General features: G+C 40.3%; 1 protein-coding gene across 1 annotated transcript; it reads left to right on the top strand.

The window, feature by feature from the left end:
• The first annotated feature begins 10,121 nt into the window (after positions 1–10,121).
• On the top strand, positions 10,122–11,120 carry LOC121978258 (chloride conductance regulatory protein ICln-like). The gene is made up of 3 exons (XM_042530625.1): positions 10,122–10,288; positions 10,356–10,479; positions 10,950–11,120. The coding sequence occupies exons 1-3, from the start codon at positions 10,122–10,124 to the stop codon at positions 11,118–11,120; spliced, it is 462 nt and encodes a 153-aa protein (XP_042386559.1).
• The last annotated feature ends 10,221 nt before the right edge of the window (positions 11,121–21,341 follow it).

Raw genomic sequence — 21,341 nt, 5'->3', positions numbered from 1 at the left:
AAAATTCTAATATGCTCAATGACCTCTGTGATATTATGTTATGAAAGATGATTAATGCTCTCATGTTTAATTGGAATGTAGAAAATTAGTTACATGATTTATGACATGTAAGATCACAAGAGTCCTAGCTTGTTTATGATCCAACTTTGTGTATGATGTTCTTAGTAAATCTTGCTATGAAATTTACTTAGGTTTCCCATGCTTTAGGCCACTTAAAGGAAGTTTATATTCTATGAATTTCGGCCAAGTAAGGTTTAAAGGACCTAGAGGCCTTGGAAATGAAACCTAAGGGGTTAAAAGTACTTCTTATGAAAACTTGATAATGTGTGAATGTGATACATGTTTGTATGACCTAAATGAATCATTATGTGTTCGGCCATGAAGGGATAGATGCCCTAGAAACCCTAGAACAAAAATTAAATATGTCTATGCCATGCTGTATGAAAATGATATGATAATAAGTTAGAATGCATGATTGCTTTAGTTACGAAATGATATGCATAATGAAGTTATATTATGAAATATGCCATGATGTGTTATAGCATAGAAAATGCTATACATAATGAAAAGAAATGAAGTTATGTTATGATATGTGATAGCATAGAAAATGCTATACATAATGAAAAGAAATGAAAAGAATAAATGCATGAAAGATTGTTAAGGACATGATATGATAGTTATGCATGATAAGTTATTTTTATGGTTTGTACCAAGGGTGGGCTCCGTAAACGCCCCGGGGTCGATGGAGTAAGACTCGGGCCTCATCAGTAATGGGCCTTTGAGTGCCCTAGGTCGATGGAGTAAGACTCGGGCCTAGTATGTATGCATGGTAGGGCTCAAGACTTGCTACCTTGGACCTACGCATTATGTATGTGGTACAAACCGGGATCCCAAATGATGATGATATTAATTTCAAGTACTATTAAGTATAAGTTTTCAAATTCACGATGCATTGCCTACATTCATATGTGCTTGAATTATATGATGATATGATATAATGTCATGTGATATTATGATATGAATATGATGCCCTTGTATGTCTTATGCTTGTGATTTATTTGTTTTATGATATGATATTCATGCTTCTATGAAATGATATGTGAATAAGAAATATGCATGATATGTTTGAATAGAATGATATGTTATGTTATGATTAGTTGAGACGATGATATGTTGATCCATTCTTGATATACGATGATTCTCGGTTTTAGTGAGTAGGAAAGGAACTTACTGAGCCATGAGTGCTCATAGCTTACTTTCCTTGTACCGCAGATAAAAGAGAAAGCTGGATGAACAACGGAGCAGCAAGAGGAGCAGATAGTGATGTGTGTGGTGGTGGCTCGGCTAGTACGATTCGGACAAATTAATATTTTTAGTTATAAGTTCAATATATGCACATTTGAACAAATCAGAATATGTGATATTATGCTTAATAAATTAAATTCTTTAAAGTTTTTATTCTTCCGCTGTTATAGTAAAACATGTACGTAAGTAGTATAAGAACGTAGCGCCGCCTTTGGTTGGGTAAGAAGGGCGGGCGTTACAAAGTCAAAGGGTACCCACCTCAAATAGAAGGTACTGTTAAGCAATCCAAAGTCGAGACACCCATCTTGAATCAGAATCCTGCGTCAAACAATATATATATTTTATTTAGCTAAATTCATATGAATAGCTAAATAAAATCTCTAAGACTAATTTAGGGTAAAACCCTAATCAATCCAATCATAAGCACTAACTAATTATAATCCAAATCATACCTAATTCAAGACATAAACCTATTTACACCATGATCTACCACTAAGATCAATTACCTACTTCTTACCTCAATTCACAGCCAAAAAGGTTGCCGGATCAAGGAGGTCATATCGAAACCAAGGTGAGTTGCTGGATCAAGAACACCACAGAGCCTACCTCACCTCACCGCTGTGATTGTTAATCCACAGCAAGGATTGTTGCTGCCAGCAACAGGATGCATTGCTGGATTGAAGAAACCACAGCAAGCCCTGCTGGAATTCTTCCCCATTGTCGGATTAAGATGAGATCACAGATCAAACAATACCTAATTATAGAACACAATGCCTCACCTTCAAGATCACAGTTAGGCACGATGAAATTCTTGTCGATGAACAGAAAGAAGGATCGGACATTGCGCTAGGGCACAACGATGGTGAGCAACAAGGAAAGAAGAAGGATCGACCCTGTCGCCGGCTTATGCTCTAGACGTCGCAAGATCTGGGAAGCTAGCTCCTCACCTCCATGCTCCAAGCCCCAATCTGCACCGGCGATCGGGTGATGGCCGTGAGGTGAGGTTGCGAGGAGATGCGATGCGGCGTCTGCAGTCTGGAGACGAAAGGTGTCGACAGGATCTGAGCTCAATCCAGCGTCGCCAGAACAGAAACTAGGGCTCGACAGGCATGATCGATCAGGGGCGGAGAGAATCGGCCGCCGGTAGCCAAGGAAGCTTGACGTTGGTGAGACTCCAGAGAAGAAGACCTCCGCTAACGGTGAGCTCGTGGTGATCGGCGGCGACGCGAGAGAGAGTCGGTGGCGAGGAGAAGAGATCAGGAAGAAGAAGGTCAGGTGGAGATGGTGGATTGGCGATTTGGATTGGGGAAGAAAAGGAAAAAGCATTTAAATAAATCCAACATTTCCTCATTTAAATGGGGTATCCCAAACAGACTTTATCCATGCCTGCCGATTGATCCCCTCCAATCTCGTCATACGAACTCCGAAAAATTCTCAGAAAATTTCTAAAAATTTCATAAAATTTCTATAAGGCTATTTCCCAAATAACCTTATTAATTAAAATTTTCAATATCTTATATTCTCCCCTACTAATAAAAATTTGGTCCCCAAATTTCGCTATAACCAATAGAAAACACTAGAATATAACCAAACAGTATAAATGCTAAAAGGAACTCTAACCCGCATATATACCTCAAGTAAAAAGATGGGGGTATCGAGCTCGGATCGTATCCTCGAGCTCCCAGGTAGCCTCCTCGTCAGAATGATACTGCCATCCGACTTTGATCAGCCGGACAGTCTTATTCTGCAGCTAACATTCTTTGTGGTCTAGAATCTGTACCGGAACCTCCTCATAACATGTGACAGAACATGTGCTGGGTCGGATACGTATCTCCTCAGCATAGATACATGGAACACATCATAAATGCCAGCTAGAGATGGTGGTAGCGCCAGACGGTAAGCTACTGCTCCAATCCTCTCTAAGATCTGGAACGACCCAATATATCATGGAGCTAACTTACCTCGAAGACCAAATCTCTTCACCCTTTTCATGGGTGAAACTCTCAGAAATACATGGTCACCAGTAGAGAACTCCAGGGGTCTCCGTCTCCGATCAGCATAACTCTTCTGACGGTCTTGAGCCTCTGACATCCTCCATCTGATAGAACGAACCAACTCTACCTCCTGCTGAGCTCTCTGAGGTCCTAGCAGTTGGGCCTCCCCAACCTCCTCCGAGAGGGTGGGTGTCTGACAAGGTCTACCATACAACACTTCAAACGGTGCCATCTGGATAGCTGAATGATAGCTGTTGTTGTAGGCAAACTCCACTAATGGCAGGTGGTCCTCCCAGCTGCCTCCGAAATCCACAACGCAAGACCTCAGCAAGTCCTCCAAAGTCTGAATAGTCCGCTCTGATTGCCCATCTGTCTGCGGATGGAATGCTGTACTGAAACAGAGTTGCGTGCCTAAAGCCTGTTGCAGACTCTGCCAGAATCAGGACGTGAACCGTGGATCTCTATCACATATAATTCTCAACAGAACTCCATGCAATTTGATAATCTCTCGACAGTATAACTCTACTAATCGATCCAGAGAATCAGTCTTTGGGATCGCTAAAAAGTGTGCGGATTTGGTTAATTGGTTAACGATTACCCAAACCGCATCATGGCCTCGTCGAGTCCTAGACAATCCTACCACAAAATTCATAGTAATATGCTCCCATTTCCACTCTAGAATAGGGATCCTCTAAAGTAATCCAGCAGGTCTCTGGTGCTCAGCCTTCACCTGCTGACAAACAAGATATCTAGCTACAAACTCCACGATGTCTTTCTTCATACCATTCCACCAATAAGAACGCCTAAAATCGCGATACATACGGGTTCCACCTGGGTGGATAACAAATCTAGAGTGATGAGCCTCCTGAAGTAACTCCTCCATGACCGGGTGAGACTGAGGCACACATAATCTGCCTCAGAAATAAATAATACCCTCGTCATCTTGTGTAAACTCGGTCTGCTGCCCGAAAGCTATCTGGCTGCCAATGAACTATAAATGCTGATCTCCAGCCTGGGCCTCTCGAATCCTCATCCTAATTGACGACTGAGCAACAATGAGCAGCCTGGGCCTCTCGAATCCTCATAATCCTTCAGGAACTCCATCCATCTCCTCTGTCAGAGATTGAGTTCATTTTGTGTGAAAATATATTTGAGACTCTTATGATCAGTAAGAATCTTGAAAGTAATACCATAAAGATGATGTCGCCAAATATTTAAAGGAAAGATAATAGCAGCTAGCTCTAAATCATGTACTGGGTAATTCTTCTCATGCTCCTTCAACTGACGAGAAGATAGGAGACTACCCTGCCGTGCTGCATCAGAACAGCACCCAAACCCTGTAGAGATGCGTCTGTGTAAAGTATGAATCCGTCCTCTCCGGAAGGTAATACTAAAACTAGTGCTGATAATAATCTTCGCTTCAACTCCTGAAAGCTGGTCTCGCAAGATTCTGACCAAGTGAACTTCACACCTTTCCTAGTCAGACGTGTCAACGACATATCAATCCGAGAAAAACACTCAACAAATCGTTTGTAATATCCAGCCAATCCCAAGAAACTACGGATCTCTTGGACTGACATCGGCTGCTCCCAGCTGGTGATAGCCTCGATCTTCTGAGGATCTACTATAATACCTCAGCTAGACACCACGTGTCCTAGAAAAGCAACTGAGGGTAGCCAAAAAGCACACTTGCTGAACTTTACATACAAACGATGTCGTCAAAGAGTCTCTAAGACTATACGAAGATGTTGCGCATGTTCCTCCTCGGAACGTGAATAGATCAATATGTCATCGATAAAAATAATAACGAACTGATCTAGATACTCCAAAAAGATATGGTTCATCAGATCCATAAATACTGTGGGAGCATTGGTAAGCCCAAATGGCATTACTAAAAACTCGTAATGTCCGTATCTGGTGCAGAATGTTGTCTTCTGAATATCAGAATCTTTGACTCTCAGCTGATGATATCTGGACCACAGATCAATCTTAGAATATACTGATGTATCTCTAAGCTAATCAAATAAATCCTCAATCCATGGCAATGGGTACTTATTTATGACAATCACTGCATTCAGCTGCCTATAATTGATGCACAACCTCAGAGTACCATCCTTTTTATTGACAAATCATATCGGAGAATTCCACACGGAGATACACTAGGGTGAATGAGTCCCCTATCTAATAACTCCTGGAGTTGAACTTTTAGTTCGTCCAACTCTTTCGGTACCATACGATAAGGAGCTTAACTCGTCCAGTATTTGGCAGAGGTAGAGGTGATAACACTGCCAAAGGCTGCTGAGTTTGAGCTTGAGCCTGCCACTGAGTCAGTACTAAATACTAGGCTAGGGATGGGCACGTGGGCTACAGTAGGTACTGAACCGGTGGCTGAGGCTGTAACTGATACTGTACCAATGGCTGAGGCTGCAACTGATATTGCCCCTGTGTTAGATACTGTGGTCCTGAAATAGAACTCTGGGACTCCATAAGGACACCGGAATGCTCCTGACCATGCAATCCATATGTAGCCACTGCAGGGGGAGCTGTCTTCTGCTGACAATGTGAAGATTGGGCTTTCGGCCCCCCTCGCTGAGTCCCATAATGACCAAACTGTCCTCCCGGAACAGTCTCGGCTCAAGTGTCCAGGCAGTTTGTAATAATAGCAAACTGACTGTCACAGGGAGCATGCAGAGGTGATGTGATCTCTGGATCCACATCGGGTGTAGTGAAGGTCACCGGTGGTCTGTTTTCGGTTCTGTTGAGAAGACCGAGAACGTCCAAAAGAAGATCATCTTGACTTCTGGGGTAGGATCGAGCGGAACTAGCAGAACCACTGAAGATGATCCTATGGGTGGTACTGTTGGATAGTCGAAAGAGGTATCTCTCATGCTGCTGCATAAACCGGGGTAGGTACTGCTGGTGGAACTACAGAATAGACATAAGTAGGGTCGACTGAAGTACTATAGTGATACTCTGTCTTCAGCAACCGGTACTGCTGGTACGGGTGTTGAGCATGTAGTAACCGGCATAGGTATCTGTGGCATCAAGTACGCAGTAGCAGACACGGCTAGAGGGGGTGCCGGGTATACCGCATATACTACTAATGGGGGTGGTGCCGGATATACCGACGGTGGTGCCACTGGTGGTACTATCGAGGTAGCTCCCTCTAAATTCAAAATTGTCGGGGTCTGATAACCTGACATGCCCACAATACCCTGAGGAGTCTGTCCCTGATGGATAGGCTCACCCCAACAGATCTCTCTGGAGTCTCTATCTCCGAAGAATCTATCGGCCTCTTACGAGGTCGACCATGTCTCGGTACTGGAATACGTGTATGTGTCATATCTGTAAACAAAATGTTACCCAAATATCACTACAGGTATGAGAACTATAAAATTACCTAATTTACCTATTTACCGTCTGGAGATGTCCTGTCACTGCTTAGTCCCCGAAATAGAACCTCGTCAAAATATACCTCAGAATTTCGAATCAAAAAATCGACGGAAATCCATAAAATATGAAAATACCCAGATACGCTCACAAACTCTAGAACATAAAAATCCAAAATTGGAACATAGCTCTGATACTAAATAAATATTGGTATCAGATTAACCAAAAAAAAATCTAAAACGAAAAACAAGTATCATAAACCTGCTCTGATAGGGAGATTGTTAGTGCGAGAAGCATCCGACGATCGAACCCAAGTTTTGATAATGGCAAAGGGATTCAAAGTTAAGTTGTTTTATAATCTAACATGTGTGAATGAGGTATTTCAGGAAAGTCCTAACTACGATTAGGTAGGTGGAAAACCTTAGGGGGTGGTAACCCTAGGTGAAGGAAAACCCTAGGGGGCGGTAACCCTAGGTCCTAGGGGGTGGTAACCCTAAATGGAAGAAATCCTAGGGGGGGGTAACCTTAGGTCCTAGGGGGAAGTAACCCTAGGTGGCGAAAAACCCTAGGGGGTGGTAACCTTACGTCTTAGGGGGTGGAAACCCTAGGCGAAAAGTCCAGTCAGTCTGGAGGACCGAACTGACATCAGGTATGCTCTCCTGAGTGGAGTAGGTGAGGACGCGTTCCCCGGAAGAGAGAAAAGTAGGCGTTGGTTCGACCGAGGATTTTCGGTCAGAAATCCGAAGTTAGAACCAGACAGTTCGCGACTGTCAAACTTTCATATTATTATGTTTATTGTGTGTACTAACTTTGTTTTGTAGGATATGTGGTTGGTTTGTGGAACTAACATGTTTTGCAGGACAAAGGAGCAAGATTAGTCTCAGATGAACAGTACCCGAGGTGCCCTCATGGAGCTTGGAGGCTCCTCAGGTGCAAAGGAGAAGAAGCACGCACGGCAAGGCTGGAGGCACCCTCATGGAGGCTTGAGGCGCCTCAGACAGCCTTGGAGGCGCCTTCAAGGTTTATGGAGGCGCTCTCAATAGGATAGACGGAGACTTCTTCTCAGCTCATCCACGCGATTGACTCGGCACTGTGGAGGCACCCTCAAGGGGCTTTGAGGCGCCTCCAACACCCTTTATATGGGGTATTCGACTAGCAACTCAAGACATCAATTCCAAAGCTATTCCTCCTTCGTGTGCTACTCAAGAAACAACCCGGCTAAGCTACGACAAGTCCCCGACGACCCAGAGCTTCGAGATTTCCATTTTATTGTCGGTATAAGCTTTTATTGCACTTATTGTAATATTCGATTGTACTTCTTTTGCGATATTATAGTTGTTGCCCACAGTAAGCGATCAATGATCACGGGCCTTGGAGTAGGAGTCACCCAAGGCTCCGAACGAAGTAAATCTTGGTGTCTTTTGTGTCTTGTCTTTATTTCTTATTCCGCTGCTTTACTCTTGTTGAATTTCTGAATACGAAACAAGTGAAAACCACGAGCGCTATTCACCCCCCTCTAGCGCTTCTCGATCCAACAACACCATCCATGAACTTAGGCTCAACTTAAGATTGTTATATTTGAGAGATGTCCTAAGACAATCACTTTATGGAATATACTATTTATTGGATAAATAAAGATCCACTATTTGAGTGTAGATACTTTATGTATATGATTGGATCTTCAACTCATTTACTGAATATTCGAAATATGATTCATAGCATGAGAGAACTTATGATTAGATCACAACTAGTGAGTATCTGTACATGTGTAATTATCAATATATTAAAATATTCCTTAGTCGATAAATTGATAAGTTCTAACATCATTGATTTAGACTATCACGTATTATACTCCTTTGTTTAACCAAGTAATTGCAATCGCTGGATAGAGATATTGAGATGTAGAGAGTTAAATGTGGATTCTAGTTAAGGGTAAGTAGTTTATTGGAGTGACCTACAATGATATTTCATATGGGTCTGTATATTTATGGATATGTCAATGAAGATCTCATTGCAGCTTATGTGTGAGTTTCTTTAGATTTAAGATATTCAAGTCATCACCTTAGTCATGGAGACTTATACTTAGACATCTTAGTCGATACATCTCCATGCGGGTTTGAGTACAAGATGATTGATTATAAGTCAAAGTGCTTGAAGGTGTTTGAATAGCCTATAGAGGATTCATCATTCCTTGCAAAAGAAGATGTATACCCTACGACTATTTGTCAGAATTATTACTTGAAGTCTTTGGCCAAAGCATTACATGACAAGAGTATGGTACTCTTGGACACATATTTGAGTAATTTGAATCCATAGGATAAGAAAGTATAACTTGGACTAGGTGTGACATAGTCAACCTAGTAGGGACTGACACATTAACTATGTCTTAAACTAAGTGGATATAAGATGAGTGAATGGAATGAGACACGGCTCACTATAGTTGTTGAAGGGTTCAAAAAGTGGTTTTGAGATCAACCATTGATTTTTTTTAATCAAATGGGGATCATAATGTACTACTAGGTGCCACTCATGATCTATTCATAATTAATGGTTAATTATGAATATCCAACATAACCAGGAGTCACTACAAGAAAAACCCTTATAGACATCGGTGGAACAACAACGGGTTTAAGCAAAAACTGATGTCTTTGAGTATTTTACACCTGTTTTTCCAAAAAACGGTGTCTATAAGCGCAGATTTTCGCTCATAGACATTGGTTTTTAAGCCGATGTCTATGAGCGTCTTTTTTTCGTTAATAGACACCGATTTTAACAGCGGTTTTTTAAAACCCGGTGTCTATGATAAAATAAAATAATATAATTTTCCCACCAATACTTAGCCGAAATTTGCAACACTTCACTCTTCCCTCTAAACCTAAACCTATATCGCGCCGTCCACCATATACCGTCGCCTCATCTCCCTCTTCCCCTTCCTAGATCGACGCCCCTTCCTCTCCCGATCAGGATCAACACAGGACGTCCTTGCTTCTCCGTCCAACCACACCGCATCTCCTCCAACTCCTCCCTTTGGGTGAGAAGAGGCTGCCTGTGTGGCTTGGAGTCATCGTCGGGTCACTAAAAGTCGCCCTCCTCCACTCTTTCTCGATCCCATATCTGGTAACCTTGATTCCTCATCTCCTTCTTCTGATTTGATCCCTCCTTGTCGATCCTCGTGTGGCCAGGACTGATCGGAGCTCCTTGCTCGCTGATTTTGCTGCTCGTGGTAGGATTCGGCGCTGCCTCCAGGTGTGTTATCAACTAATCGGTCGACATGGTGAGGGGGAAGACACAGATGAGGAGGATAGAGAACCTGGCTAGCCGGCAGGTGACCTTTTCCAAGCACCGGAGAGGCCTTCTGAAGAAGGCCTTTGAGCTCTCTGTGCTAGATTAAAAAGGGGCATTGTGTCCTGGGAACCCTAAGATACTCCCGCTATGGGTTTAGGGCTGCTGCACTTCGATGGTCACGTCGTCGACGACGATGGACGCCTCCTGCTAGAATCCGACGACGGCGAGGAGCTGATGCATGTTGAGCCTGGCATCGCCATCGCCCTCGGTTCCCGACCCATGGAGTCGCTTGGAACTCTCTACGTCACCTCAAGGTATCAGTGCCACGCTCACTCAATTTCTTGCTTCTTGTCTTCTCTCAGATGTGAGTGGATCCTGCAGGAGGGTGATTTGGCTGAGCGACGCCGATAAAGGGAAAGGGTATGCGGTGGATTTCTTGTCGTTGTCCCTCCACGCTGTATCAAGGGACCTGGAGACCTACCCCTTTCCTTGTATCTATACTCAGGTATTTGATCTATGACTGAGTTTGGGGTGGTTCTACCTGAACTTCTATTGAATCCAAAGGATCAAAATTACAAAACGTAACTTTTTTTTCATTTCTGTTTATCTTGAACATTAGAAAGCTTTCTGTGCTTTTTTGGAGAATTCATTGTGGTGATCGATAATGCGCTATTTTCCCGCACTGATTGGTAAACTTGAACTTTTGTTGCCTCTGACTTGAATTTTCTAAGCAAGAATTAAGGGGCTACCGATAAGCTGTTTCTTGGATAGCTACATGTTGGTGCTTGAGGTTGCCTATTTGAGTTGGTGATTACTAGCTGAGAATGGTCCTTTATAGTAATAATGTCCTGAAGGATTTGAATTATTTGAGGGGCAAATTTGAGTTACACCATTGAGGATAGTCAGATTGGCTGATGGCTCCTGTGCTGTTTTTTGCTTTATTGCTTATGTATTGTTTGCTGGATTCTTCATCAGATCGAGATAGGCGACAAAGATGAAGAGTCTGAAAGCTCAGATTCAGAAAGTAATGATGATTTGGAATTATCAAAAGTCACTGAAATGAGGCTTCTTCCTTCAGATGCTGGAAAGTGTATCCTTGCTATCATGCATGCCTCATATTGTTTTCATTTGTGGCAAGTTCATTGATTGATGCATTTTCATGTATAAAGTAGGCGTTGCTGAATCTTTTGTGGTCAACTTTCTATTTAATGCTATTATGAGTGTGTTTGTCAAAGTAGGAAAGAATCTGATGCAGTTGGCATTGCTTCATCATGGATTTTAGTTATGGCATAATAATACAATTATGAATGTCATCTTATCTTATTGTTCTGATTATCCTGTAAGTTCTTTGCATCAATCTTTAACTCATTGATTGCATATTCTGGGACTGTGATTGTCTTCTTATCAAGTCCCATCTTTCACTAAGAGAAAAATCTCTATGCTTTTTATATGGTTGTTAAGTTCAGATCATCCTTGCATGTTGCTTTTTTTTTCTTTTCTTGATACTGAAAAAACCTTAGAATTTGGGTTTGGTCAATTGTTTCTTTCATATTCTGTATCTTGGTAATATAAAAATATTACATACTGGGTAATCATATGTTGTACAATGTTGATCTACAATGCTAGTAGCAGTTATGTTTGTGAATCATGCTGTTAGTGTGTAGAGTGTACCAAGCAGTGATTTAGCTCTCTTCCGGTTGATTTGCAACATCATGGTAATTAGTATATTCGATCCTTAAAACATTTTACTGTGCTCAAGATCAAAGGAGGCAGTAAATTTTTGTACTTGTTAATGTTAATTTGAAGAAAATATTAATAGTAAGCCATTTGGATATTATGAATGGAAAAACGTTAGAATCGTTTATAATGCATTTTTAGAAAATGAGAATATCATATACAATAAAACATTGTATCATATACAATTAAACATTGGTCCTTGCATATTCCCAGGATATGTTAATGCCGTAGACAACATTCCATAGCTTTCTACTTATATTTCCTTCTAACAACTCAAAAAAACCTTTTAACAGATTCTGTTGATTCAATTGTTCATGTTACTTGAACAATGCTTGATGTATATTTATTTATCAAGTGATGAAGAAGCTTATGATTAGTCTGTTTCACTTTTTTTTTTGTTTCCCAAGCAAAAGGTATGTTATTATTATTATTAAAGTCATAAACCGTGTTCTTTCTGTCTGTTGTTCTTCATCAAGAAGGATGGACTGCAAGCATGCACATTTATGAGAATGAACCAGTAATTCACTACATAAGTACAAAGAAACCACATCCTCGATGCCCAGTTGTAGGTAAGTGCCCTATCTATTCCAGTTGATCTTTCATTGTTGATCTTTTTGCTCATTACAACTACATCCTATCAGGTTGCATAAAAATTCTCCAAGTTGGACGGGTTGTATGCGATGCCTTGCTTACAATAGAAATTGATGAAATGCGTTTGGCATTATCTACAAACATAAAGTCAACAATGGTAGAAGATTTTTATAGAAGTTGACTGAAAATGGCAACACTGCTCCCTGCAACTATAAACTTGATATAATTTTTCAAGGTGATTTAGCCCCTGTCGGTGATTTATCATCATCCAATGCGATTTAGGCATCATAGTTAATTATCTTTTGATGTTGTAAGAAGAATATTTGTGTAATTTGTGGATACGGACTTGATGTGTACAATATCTATTATCTTTTTATATTGTAAGAATAATATTTATGTGTTGGTTACATGTATATTGACTTGGTGTGTTTAGATACACCGATGTATAATAATATTAACTAAATTTTGTACTATTAAAATGTTGTATAATATCGATTTTTCACTATTTTGAAAATTGAATCGGCATCGTTAAACAATATTGATATTACATCGATTTTCCACCGCTGCCAAAACTGATGTTATTAACATATAATATTACATCAGTTTTACACCGTTGATGAAACGGTGTCGTTAAGTGATACTACACCGGTTAATAACCGATTCGAACACCAGTGTTGTTAAGTGATACTACACCGATTTTAACCCGATGTCTAAAATGACAGACTTTTTACATCGCCTTCATAGACATCGGTCGAAAATATAATAGACATCGGTGGAAAACCGATATCTATGAGGGTTTTTGTTGTAGTGAGTATATTTGGTCATATACACAATAAGTAATTCAGAAAGACATAAAATGAGTTTGAGAATTAGATTCTCACACCGAGAGAGAGATTATGTCTAATAATACAGAACAGAAGAACAATATTGAGATATTGGTTCAATTTAGTTTGGTGCATTTTGGTTTATTGTAAACCAAAGTTGGTTTGGTTTTGTTTAAACCAAAGTTGGTTTGATTTGGAATTGAACCAAACTTGAGGCTATTGGATTGGGTTATTGGATATAGGTTTGGACTTATTTTCCAACCCCAGAAGGAGATCTATGTTTAAAGCAATGGAAGGGCTAGGTTTTATTATTCTATAATTGGGGGGTCGTTAATGTAATGGATCTATATTTAATTATTCTATAATTTGGAAGAGAATTGTTCTCTCCCAAAGCCCTATCCTCCCTCTCTCCCTCTCTTTCTCTTGGCCGTCGATGAAAGGGTGCCACCACCCTTGTTGTCGTCGCATATCAAAGAGGAACCGACGCTCCTCTTTTGTTGTCAGCCAGCCAAGGCCATTGCCTCGGCAGCCATCGACTAAGGATCGGATAGCAGTAAGGTGCTGATGTCCCATAGGTCGCCATCTTCCGTGAGCAGCCGCATGGCGCCCATCACCATCTATGAGAAGTTGCATGACACCCATCGCCATTTGTTAGTAGCCACATGGCGCCATCACCGTTCGTGAGCAGCCACATGGAGCCCGCCATCCGTGAGCCACCACATACTAGCTGCTATCCGTTAGCAATGAGCAGCCAATCACACGATGCCTTCTTCGGCCCGCCTCCATTGGTTCTCCTCCCTCGCTTAGTGCCATCGAGTTGCATTCACCACTAGGCATTAAGCATTTTGGGTTTTCCTCTGAATTTGATATTGTCGGGTTGCTTACGCCACTGAATACAAAACCATTGAAGGAATCTGTCTCAGAGAAGTTGACTCCGTTCGTCGGTAGTACTGTTGAAGATGGAATCGAGACTTGTAGGTTTTTGAAATCGTCTCGACGATTGCTTAGAGTGGATATGAATAAAGGTAAGGCTTCATAATATCACTGATTGATGTCATTTTCACTCCATGTCATTCATTATATATAATTTATTATCATAAAATTTTATACTATGGTTATGTCTGTCATGTTGTATCATGGATGCATGTGATGCATATGTTGTAATAATTCATTTAATTGCCCCCAGGGCGTAGCGCAGACGGTGGGCGCATGGTATCTCTGGCGTAATGGCCAGGGGTCGATTCTCAGGAACTGACGACCTGGGGTTTACCCCGCCATGCGCCTATGGCCTGTGTACCTGCATGAACCTCCCTCCATATCCGTGGGGCCGGCACTAGGGGGGCCGCTAAGGTAGCGGATCTACCTTGTAATAATTCATTTAATTATTATTTGTTTTTCCCCACGCGTTTTGTGAAACCATGCATTGAGCCCTAATAGTGGTATCATTATATGATCATATTTCGACATAATCATAAACATATTTTATTAGTCGTAGTTGATCATAAATTTATTTTTGAAAAGTTTCTTAATTTATTAGGAAAATTTTAATTTTAGAAAGTTTCTTATTTTTTTTAGAAAATTTCAATTTTAGAAATATTCTGAAATAATTTAGAAAATTCAGATTATGGAAAGATTCTAACTAAGAAATTATAATTATGAAAAAGATTTCCTAATCAATTAAGAGATTTTAAATTGAGGAATTGTTTCCTAATTAATTACATTTTCTAAATTAAAAATTATTTCCTAAATAAAATATATAATTAAAATTTGAAATTATTTTCTAATTTAATTCAGGAATCTTCATTTATGGAAATTAGATTTTTAAGCATATTTTATTTCCAAATAAAAATATATGACAACTATGACATTAATTATGCCTTGATTAGTTACATTAATTGTGTCATGCCATGTCATATGTCATGATTAGATGCATTAATTTTACCATGCCATATTTATGCTTTGTCATGTAGATAGGTTTATTATTTGCATGTAAAAGGGGATGATACCTTAAAACCCTTACAAAATAATTACAGTATACACCTTCCATTAATATGGTAAGAATCAAAGTTTAATTTTTAGATTGGATTGTTGGACTCACTCTAAGACCAACTTGAAATTATATATGTTCGAACCATTGAGATATGATCTCATGATTAACAGTCCGATATTAACTTGAACCATTGATTTGTTGGACTCACTTTTAATCAATGTGGATAGAGGTGAAGTTAAGTGATATACATATTATGTGTATATGTTAATGTATTAACAACTTAATGTTTATGCAAATATTAAGTAGTTGATAGAATAATATGATAGTTATATATGTGCAATATCTAATTGGTATATGTGATACTGATCTGCATAGATTATATACACTTGTATTTAGGATTTCACGCACATCTACTTGTATTTCTTGAGTATAATCTATGTAATTGCACCTTACTTTATTATTATTTTAGCATAATTGCTCTCTTTGTTAGAGAGATACTTTTGTTTAACTTTCTTTAGACAGGATGTGCTTAGGAGAAAAAAATGAAGTTTAAGCGCACTTTGAAACAACTTATGAAGGGGAGAAAAAGCTGGTCATGCCTTAAGGCATGACTGTGACACCTAGCCAAAGCCCAGCTATGGCATGGTCGTGCCCCTTAAGCATGGCCATGCCTTTTATGCACGGAACTTGTGCCCCAGCCAAAGCCTAAATGAGTGTGGCTGTGTGAATTCACATGGCAGTGCTTCTACCTGGAGTTGGGCTGTGATGTCCGTAGATTATTTATGTTATTTTGTATCGTTTAACACATATCTTGTTGTATTCATTTCCTATGATTTATGCTTTCACACCCTTTATTATGTTAATTTTAGCATAATTACTATTTTATGTTCAGAGATCTGCTCAGTGTTTGTTTTCATTTTTAGGAGCAGTTTAGAGCGATAAAGGATTCAAAAAATGAAAAAGAAGACTTCTAGAGTTAAATTGTACCTAGACGTGCCTTGAGGCAAGGCTAGGTGAAGCTCCAGAAGGAGGCCGTGCCAAATAGCACGACCAAGGAACTAGTAAACTCATTGGCTGTGTCAAATGGCATGGCCAGGAAGAAGAATCAGCACTAGTGAAGAGAAGGCCATGTCTCATGGCACGACCAAGAGCTAACCCATGCAGATTTCCAAAGAAAAAATGGACTAGGCTATGCCCTGAGGTACGGTCATGTCTCCATAAAATCAAAAAAATGCATATTTGAAGAACTTGTCATGCCAAATAGCATGGCCTAGAAGGTGAAACAGAGCAGCCTTGGCTCTGGCCGTGCCTATTGGCACGACTAAGAAGCCAGGCCAGAGCCAATTTGGCTCTGGCCGTGCCAAATGGCATGACCAGACACCAGAGATGGTTGGGTCGTGCTAAGAGGCACGACCACCCTGTGCTCTCACCTCTATATAAGAGGCACTTCACCCCTTTTGAAGGGGAGGAAATTCCAAGATAGGAGGAGACTCTCTATGTCAAATCCTTGCATTCAGAGATGTCATCTGAGCAATCTGAGGCCGTTCTACTACTCTATACTCATTGACACTCCAAGATTTGCATTCAAGGGCTTCACTTGACATCAAAGTATAAGTTTATTCTCCCCTTCCTTAGGGTTTCAAAAATTTCTATGATTTTGAGTTCTTGGATTGTATTTTTTCCAATTATGGAGTAGATTTATATTATTCTAGGATGTAGGAAGTAATTGTAATGTGTGGATGATGTAAACTCTATTGAATTGCTAATTTCCTTGTTTGATAAAGCTTGTATGGTGCTTGTTCTCTTTGATGAAATACTTGCAAGTAGGCTTTCTCTATGTGTAATGCCCGACCTTCTACCCTTACCTCAAATGGTACAGATGTTACCCTTAGCTGTACATCTTAAATTTTATCATTCTTACACATTATGTACTACTCATCCCATAGGTCTACTCTAACTTGTTCGACTAATAGGACATGACCTGGAGCCAAGCAAAGCTACACGGCCATGTGAATCCACACGGCCGTGTCCCCTTGGCCGAGAGAGAGAGGTACACGACCGTGTGAATCCACACGGTCGTGTCCCCTTGGCCGAGGGGAAAAAGTGCACGGCCGTGTGAATCCACATGGCCGTGTCACCTTGGCCGAGGAGAAGAAGTGCACGGCCGTGTGAATCCACACGGCCGTGTCACCTTGGCAGAGAGGAAGGGGTGCACGACCATGTGAATCCACTCGGCCGTGTCCCCTTAGCCGAGAGGAAGAGGTGCACGGTCGTGTGAATCCACACGGTCGTGTCACCTTGGCCGAGAGGAGGAGGTAGGAGGCCGTGTGAATCTACATGACCGTGACACGGGTCGTACGGAGGTCACACCCTACTCTACAAAAGGTTTGTCCTCCCCTTTGTACTTATCATTGTCACTCCAATTACTACCAAACCGATAAATTTATCCTAAGCAACTAATGATAGCATTTCAAGTAAAGCAGAAAGGAGAAAGACACTTTATCATCAGTTCTAACATATTCAGATGTTCACAAGTTCCCAATTCTTCTTCCATTGTTCCGTCACACACACACAATGCACTGCTCCTGCTGCCTCCTCCTACTCGAGCTTTCCTTTACCTTTATCTGTAGTATAAGGAAATGCAAATCTATAAGCGAATGCTTAGTAAGTATCATCTACTCACAAAATGATGTGTTTAAAGAGAGCATGCTTTTAAAACTACTTGCAGAAAGAAAAAAACTTACACTTGACCGTAATTCACGCCAAAATGCATAAATCAGAGTTATATACATGGCATGCATTTTTAAATAGGTTGATCATGCAAAACATCAACTCAAACCATGCTAGTAATATAATGAAAACAAGAATCTTGGCATATTATAGGTTTTATCAATGCTGCACTTTATAACTCAAGTTCTCAAACTTAGGAAGGCTTCCACTAACACAACCAATGAATTTTAAAATCTTTATATTACATAACTAGTGAAAATAGTAAACAACTTGCTTTGGGCCCGGCATTGTATCACTTTGCGCGCATCCTTAATAAGTTCTGAGGTAACTAATCTCGAACCCATTAGGGTACTACTAGGCGAACTAGGAGCCTAGGGGCGATCTAGAAGCCCACCCATGAACTTTGTATGCAGTGCATGCCACTTTAAAGTAAAATACTTCTTTTAAATATTACTTTCTTATACTTTGCACTTACTTGTCATTTAAACAAGTACCTTATGTGCGCTTAATCATCCACACTTATAGGGAAGCATTTTAGGGCACTTGAATATGCTTCTTAGCCCCAAACTAAATGGGAAGCAATTCAAGATTCCCTACACATGCTCTTAATCCCCAAAACTTTAGAGGGCATCTGACATAACATGACATGCATCTTTATTAACATGTCTAAAGCATATCTCAACATATATCTTCTAAATCATGCATAAAAGACATTACAAAATGCATCTTCGAAGCAACTTATACTACAGGTGAGTGGCACTTACATCTTTTCGCTAGATCTTACTATTATAAGGTGTAGGGAAGACAATCGTCTCTTGCACGTTTAATCTCCAAGACACCCTTCCTCGCGCGAACTACCTCCTTGGGAGAGACCCTCCCCTTAGATTCTCCCCTTGAAAAGCCTTAAGACTTGGAGCCCTAGGGTTCTTGGCCGACACTTGAAAGGAGGAAGGAGAAATTTCGGCTAGAGGAGAAGAGGAAATAAAAAAAAAATTAGGTTTTGATCTCATCCATCCCCTTTTATACTAAGTGGAAGTTGAAGCATCTCTTCACACATAATCTACATATAATGAATTGTTTCATATTGCTCATGTGATGCTTCACCACCACCTAATGGCTACTTAAACCAATCTCAACTAAGAGGCATCGGGTTCAAATCCTAGCCCGGGCCATTCATGAATATATTTTATTTTCTTTTCTCTTCTTCTATTTCTTTTTGTTCTTTTTGGAGGAAAGGAAATTTACGGGTGTTTCAATCCCCATACCTTATAAAAAGTTCATCCTTGAACTTAGAACAAGTGTAGATACTTCCGTCTCATATCATCCTTGTGTTCCCATGTTATCTCTTCATACTGTTGACTTTGCCACAGAACTTTCACTAACGGTATCTTTTTGTTCCTCAGCTTCTTAACTTCTCAATCTATTATCTGAATATGTTGACTTTCATAACTGAGATCCTCTTGAACTTGTACCGGCTGTAACTCAATCACTTGGTTTACATCAGGAACATGCTTCTTCAGCATTGAGACATGGAATACATTATGGATGGCTGACATCTCCTGAGGTAGTTCCAGCTCATAAGCTACCTTGCCAACCCTTCTAGTAATCCGGTATGGCCCCACATAACGTGGACTCAACTTTCCTTTCTTTCCAAACCTCATCACTCCTTTTATATCAGCTACTTTGAGAAACACTGAGTCCCCAACATCAAATTCTAGTGGTCTACGGTGCACATCCGCATAGCTCTTCTGCTGGCTCTAAGCAGTTTCTATCCTCTAGCGAATGTTCTGAATGACTTTGGTGGTGTCCTCGATAAGATCTGTCTAGAGCCCCATTTCTTTCTTTTCACCACCTTCATACCAAAAGATAGGGGATCTACATCTCCTCCCATATAGAGCCTCGTAGGGTGCCATTCCGATAGTAGCTTGATAGCTATTATTATATGCGAATTTTGCTAAGCATAGGTATCGACACCAGCTCCCTTTGAAATCTAAGGCACAAGGCCATAACATATCCTCCAGAACTTGATTTACTCATTCTGTTTACCCATCTGTTTGAGGATGAAATGTTGTGCTAAACCACAGCTTAGTGCCAAGAGCTCTCTGAACACACTCCCAGAAGTGTGAAGTAAAGCGACCATGTCTATCAGAAATTATGGTTTTGGGATCTCCATGCAATCTGATAACCTCTTTAACATACATTTGCGCTAGCTGTTCAATGGAGTAGGATGTTCTGATAGCTAGAAAATGAGCAGACTTGGTCAATCTGTCCACTATTACCCATATGGCATTGTAACCATTCGTGGTTCTGGGTAGTCCTACTATGAAGTCCATAGATATATCCTCTCACTTCCACTCTAGAATCTGGATAGGCTGCAGAACTCCGCCCGGTCTTTGATGTTTTGCTTTAACCCGTTGGCATGTCAGGCAGGTATTGACATATCTTGCAATACCTCTTTTCATTCCAGACCACCAGAAGCGTTCCTTTAAATCTTGGTACATCTTGGTGGAACTAGGATGCATTGCATAGGGTGCTCCATGGGCTTCATCTAGAATTTATTTTGTAGTTCTTCTTGATTAGGGATGCAGTGGCGATTGCTGAAATATAGTATCCCACGGTCTGATACTCAGAACTCTCCATTTTCTCCTTCCTGTATTTCCTGCTTGATCTTCTGAACATTAGGATCTTCATCCTGCCCTTTCTGTATATCTTCAATCAGGGTTGACACTGATGTCAAGGTGGAGAGCTGCCCGGTAATAATTTCAAGCCCAAAATTTACTATTTCTTTCTGTAGGGATTGGGACATAGCGGATAAGGATAATAACATTGCACAAGATTTCCTACTTAGTGCATCTGCCACTTTGTTCGCCTTCCCTGGATGGTAGAGTATTTCACAGTCATAATCTTTGAATAGCTCAAGTCATCTCTGCTGTCTCATGTTCAGGTCTCACTACAAGAAAAAAGCCTTACAACAACGGTTTTTCACCGTTGTCGTAGCCCCTTTCGGACTGTTGTTAAAGGCTGTGTTGTTAAAGGGGGTACTCAAAGACAACAGTTTTTAACCGTTGTCTTTGAAGACAAAGACATCAGTTTTTACAACGGTGAAAAATTGTTGTCTTTTCCTTCAAAGACAGCAGTTTTTCACCGTTGTCTTTGAGCGTCTACCTTTAACAACAGGGTCTTCAACAACAGTTTTAAACTATCTACGATAACGGTGAAAAACCGTTGTCTTTTTTAGATAAAAAATAAAAAAAAATTAATACACAATTTTCCAATATTATAAATCATTCAAAATATTAAATTTCAAAATAAAATTTAATATACAATTTTCTAACATTCAAAAATAATATCTATAACATTCTGAAGAAATTTCATAAGCAACCAACAAAATGATAACACTATTAAAACAAAGGTAGAACAATATAACACGAGATTTTCTACTTAGATGTCGGTGAAGAGGAGGGACTGCAGCTCCTAGTGCTCCTTAATTTGTTA

The sequence above is a fragment of the Zingiber officinale genome, chromosome 4B (genome assembly GCF_018446385.1).
Source record: "Zingiber officinale cultivar Zhangliang chromosome 4B, Zo_v1.1, whole genome shotgun sequence".
Lineage (NCBI taxonomy): Eukaryota > Viridiplantae > Streptophyta > Magnoliopsida > Zingiberales > Zingiberaceae > Zingiber > Zingiber officinale.
Note: the sequence above shows the minus strand (reverse complement) of the source record. Positions and strands in the feature narration are given on the sequence as shown.

Bases quoted from the DNA above. Each gene is read 5' to 3' on its own strand.
- LOC121978258 (XM_042530625.1), top strand. From the start codon at position 10,122: ATGGGTTTAGGGCTGCTGCACTTCGATGGTCACGTCGTCGACGACGAT. The intron at 10,289-10,355 runs GTATCAGTGCCA...TGGATCCTGCAG, and splicing joins ACTCTCTACGTCACCTCAAG to GAGGGTGATTTGGCTGAGCG. The intron at 10,480-10,949 runs GTATTTGATCTA...ATTCTTCATCAG, and splicing joins TTCCTTGTATCTATACTCAG to ATCGAGATAGGCGACAAAGA.